Genomic DNA, 3,997 nt, shown 5'->3' with positions numbered 1-3,997 from the left:
AGGGATTGCTGAAAAGTCAATGAGTCGATGCAATCAGTTGGTTTTCCTTAGACAGAAAACTTAGAACCAATCTGACTGTAAGATCTAGTGGAGTTGTCTCTGTAAAGTGCCTGGAGGTGACATGTGCTGTGAAATGGCGCTATAGAAATCCTCTTCTTAGAGCTACATAGCACAAACCAGTTTTCTGCAGAGTTAACCCACCCTGGTATATTTTCTCTCTGACGTGTATATAACATGTCTGACTTGTTTAAGAAACCTCTAGGAACGGTTTTTAACAGGTTCAAAGAATCTGAAGAGAAATATGTTTATAGTATTCCAGTGCAAATTAGTACCAGCCTAACAGCTGCAGTGCTGCATAACTTTTGTGAGGATTTTTCAAAAACGAACATAATGTTAAGTTGTGTTTGATTTATTTTAAATCATAATAAAAAAAGCAACTTGAGTGGAAGAGGTTTACATCAGTGTGTGTTAAGACGGGCATGCACCGTGCAATGCTGTCAATCGTTGCACGCAGCTACAGCGCAAACTGTACGACGAAACTGCAGGTTTTAACAGTTCACAGCTCATGAGGTTTGTTCTCACACTGTGCGGCCTGGCGCTCTGATGCCACCTTACGATGACTCAATGTCAACCATGTTTGATTCTCTGCAGGCCTTACAATTCCTGATCTGGAGATTGTTGTGAGAGGCTGATCGCCCCTCGTTACCCCGTTTTATTCTTCTTAGGTTGCTAGGCGAGGGCCAATGAATTGTGGTTATAGAGCATTCATTTAGGGCTGGGGTGGGGGGGTCGGGGGCTCAGGTTTCAGCTTTCAAAAACCTACAACACAGCAATAGAGTTGATTCCTTCCCGCTATCATTGCAGCCCCCACCCCCTTTACAGGGGAAAAGAAGACCTCGCCTATTCAGCCAATTCCCTCTAACGACCCCCCTTCAGAGACATAGACAGGTATGGGGCATTGCAGGCTAACAAAGAAACCAAACGACCCCCATTCCAAAGGGGTGGACCCGTTCGTCTGTTCCTATTTGCATGTTTTGTAAACTAAAACCAGGCTTTGTTGGGCTACTGGATAAAACCTGGAACTAAACGCTATTTCTGACATTTTGAATTGATAAATCTTCCTGGATGGAAGAGAAACGTCTTCAAACCTGGAAACAAAGCCCAGTGGATTGTTTTTTAACTTTTTTGTAAGTCCTGTAAAAGGTGAGCATGTATCTGCATGTGATTAGGTGGTTGTTGTGGAGGTAGGACAAATTTGCCAAACCTTATGCAATAATCATGTTATTTTTGAATGAAAAGCCAATGGAGGCTGCTTGGTGTCTCATACCCTCTCCAGGAGACTCAGGTCGTGGAAATCGGGGCTCGTGTTCGCCAGGCGCTGCAGAGTGTGAGTGAGGTCATAGTCTGTTGCAAAGTAGAAGCCATCAGTTTGAAGCACGCTGTTGATCATTGACAGGAAGGTTTTATTGTCTTGCATCTGGAACAGGAATTAAAAAGAAATGAGAAAAAAGAGATTTCTGAATAAAATTATCTTTAAAAAGCTGAGGAAGGACTCAACAATAACTAGTTTTCTGCTGTTTGACAAAGAAAAAAAAAAAAAGACTATTAAACATCACTTTCAAAAAAATTAAATGACCAAATATCAGAACTTTGCTTATGGAGTGAAAATGGCGTTCAGATCGAACTGAACTTCTGACATCATCCATCGCTGAAAACAAACTTCACTGAAAAACGTCACAAATCATCTGGAAATATTCTGGGTTAAACCAGAAGGCAGAAACCTTGGTAGTTTATAGAACATTTAGCAGATGAGATGTCATGGAAAATCCCAGATAACGACGAAGCAAAAGGAAACAGAGGACGCAACAACATGCAACTCTGAGACAAGAATGGTTTTTGGGTTTTTCCCACCTTAGCTAGAGGTCAGTGACATCACATAAAGAACTAATGATCGGAGATATTTAGACTGGCAACGGTTTTTGCTTTTTAATCATTTAAAGACGTTAAGGCATTAAAAGTGAAAATAGTTTTAAAACGATGGTCTAATTCATGTGTCATTTCCCTTTATTTTTCTCATTTCACCCCAACATGCAAAGATCATGCTCTCCTCCATTAAAAAATAAACTAATAGACTGGTTTACTTTTGTTGTTTAGGATTCTAGCATGATGATGGGAAATCAGTCACCAGGTCAGTATTCTGACTGAAGCTCCAATGTGTTTTATTCAATGTAGTTTCAAAACTTTTCACCGTCTATGAGATAGACAGACACTCTTATGGTCGTCTTATAGCTCCTGGTATTACAGTCTGTACAGAAGTTTCTACTAAAACTCTGGTTTTCATTAACAGGGATCTACAGTCATAAAGACGAACAAACGACTAAAATATGTCACTCTTTAACAGAGAGACTCAAAGTGAAGCAACTCATCTGGAGTTCAATAGATTTTCTACACTAGCTAACAAAATGTAACTAATATTTAAGAAACTTAATCGAATCATTAAAGACATTTTAGCTATTAGAAAACTTTAAATGTAAAAATAAGACAGAGTGTCTTAATCTAGTAGGGGATTACTCCAGCCAAGCAGCTGTTTGAAAAGAAGTGATGCATTAAAAACGTGAAGAGCTCTGCTGCCATCTACAGGGATTCATGTGAAGAACAGAAACTAAATTCTTTTCAGCCAACCATCCCTGGGCTTCTGTTTATTTCTGCTATATTGATCTTACACAGCCTCAAACATGAAGTGTAAAAGTTCGCTCATATTCAGAAATCAAACTTCTGAAAGTACCTTAGATATGAGAAAATACTGATTAAAACCTCTTGATGTTACCTTCCAGTCTGTATCAAAGTGCATAAACTAATTTTGACAGAAGAAGACAGAAGGCTTGCTGGTTTAACAGGCAGCTCATTTTCTATGAATCTGTTTATGTGAAAACAGAAGCAAACCCACCTGGTCCTCGTTCAGGTGCAGAACCGTCTTTTTGTAAGAAATGATGTCGAAACTCTGGGCTTTCCAAACATCATGGCCCAGTAGATCCCCCACCTTCGTCTTCTTTGTGATGATTATCAGGTACATTCCTGCAGATATTTGGAAATTAGACCGAGAGGAAAAGTAAAACAGAGATTCCTTATCTAATAAAACAGACAGTTTGACCTGAACGTGCTGAACTGACCTGCTGGCAAACGAATGGTTCCCATAACTCCACATATTGGCCTGGTTTCAGCCGACACAGGAACCGCGCTCCTCACTGAGCGCCGCCAGAGGGGAAAGATTCATTAGAACGATAGGATCAACTATTTATTACATTCAACAAATGAAAACAGAAGGCAGAGTCGTAAATAACCGATGAATGGACTCTGCTGACATAGAGCCGCTTAAACTCATTTAAACATGAATTCTGCTTAGGATTAATGGTCCAGGTCAGAGGTCAGAAACCTTTCATATCTAAGGAGCCATTTCCCCTGAGACTTCTTAATTAAGAGTTGCTTAGAGGTGCAAAATATTGTGACTTTAATCAAACAAAACCAAACATTTTTGTTAAAATATCTGATAGGAAATGTGTTGCCATTTTGAATAATAATTGTAAAACATAATTTCTGAGTTTATTAAAAGAAAAATAGCACCAACAAAATATTCCTTTGTTCTTTACACGTCACTCTGTTGTGAAAATTCAATTCAAATATTCTTTATAAAAACCACTAAAGCTTCTAAGACAGGTATTTGTCATAATTCATTACTTAGTTGGGCCATTATTATTATTAGCCATTATTAGGAGCCATTGGAGTCCAAAGAGCCAAATGTGGCTCTGGAGCCGCAGGTTGCAGACCCCTGGTCAAGGTTAAAGACTATGATTGGCTGGCAAAGTAACATCAGAAGGATATGGAGTAAAAACATTACGGTATTATAAAACCAGATTAGGGATGCACGATGTTGGGATTTTGGTCGATATCCGATATGCCGATATTTTAAAACTCATGTAGCCGATAACCGATATCGATA

General features: G+C 39.2%; 1 protein-coding gene across 1 annotated transcript in view; it reads right to left on the bottom strand.

The window, feature by feature from the left end:
• The window catches only part of LOC107100570 (phosphatidylinositide phosphatase SAC1-A-like), a 25,992-nt gene that overhangs the window by 18,706 nt on the left and 3,289 nt on the right, over window positions 1–3,997 (bottom strand). The window contains exons 3-5 of the mRNA XM_015399107.1: window positions 3,171–3,245; window positions 2,948–3,075; window positions 1,328–1,477 (exon numbers count right to left, since the gene is read on the bottom strand). Of these exons, the coding sequence (XP_015254593.1) occupies window positions 1,328–1,477; window positions 2,948–3,075; window positions 3,171–3,245 (353 nt within the window). The remainder of the gene's footprint in view (window positions 1–1,327; window positions 1,478–2,947; window positions 3,076–3,170; window positions 3,246–3,997) is intronic.

The sequence above is a fragment of the Cyprinodon variegatus genome, unplaced genomic scaffold, assembly GCF_000732505.1.
Source record: "Cyprinodon variegatus isolate N-32 unplaced genomic scaffold, C_variegatus-1.0 Scaffold988, whole genome shotgun sequence".
Classification (NCBI taxonomy): domain Eukaryota; kingdom Metazoa; phylum Chordata; class Actinopteri; order Cyprinodontiformes; family Cyprinodontidae; genus Cyprinodon; species Cyprinodon variegatus.
This window is presented reverse-complemented; position numbering and strand designations above follow the sequence as displayed.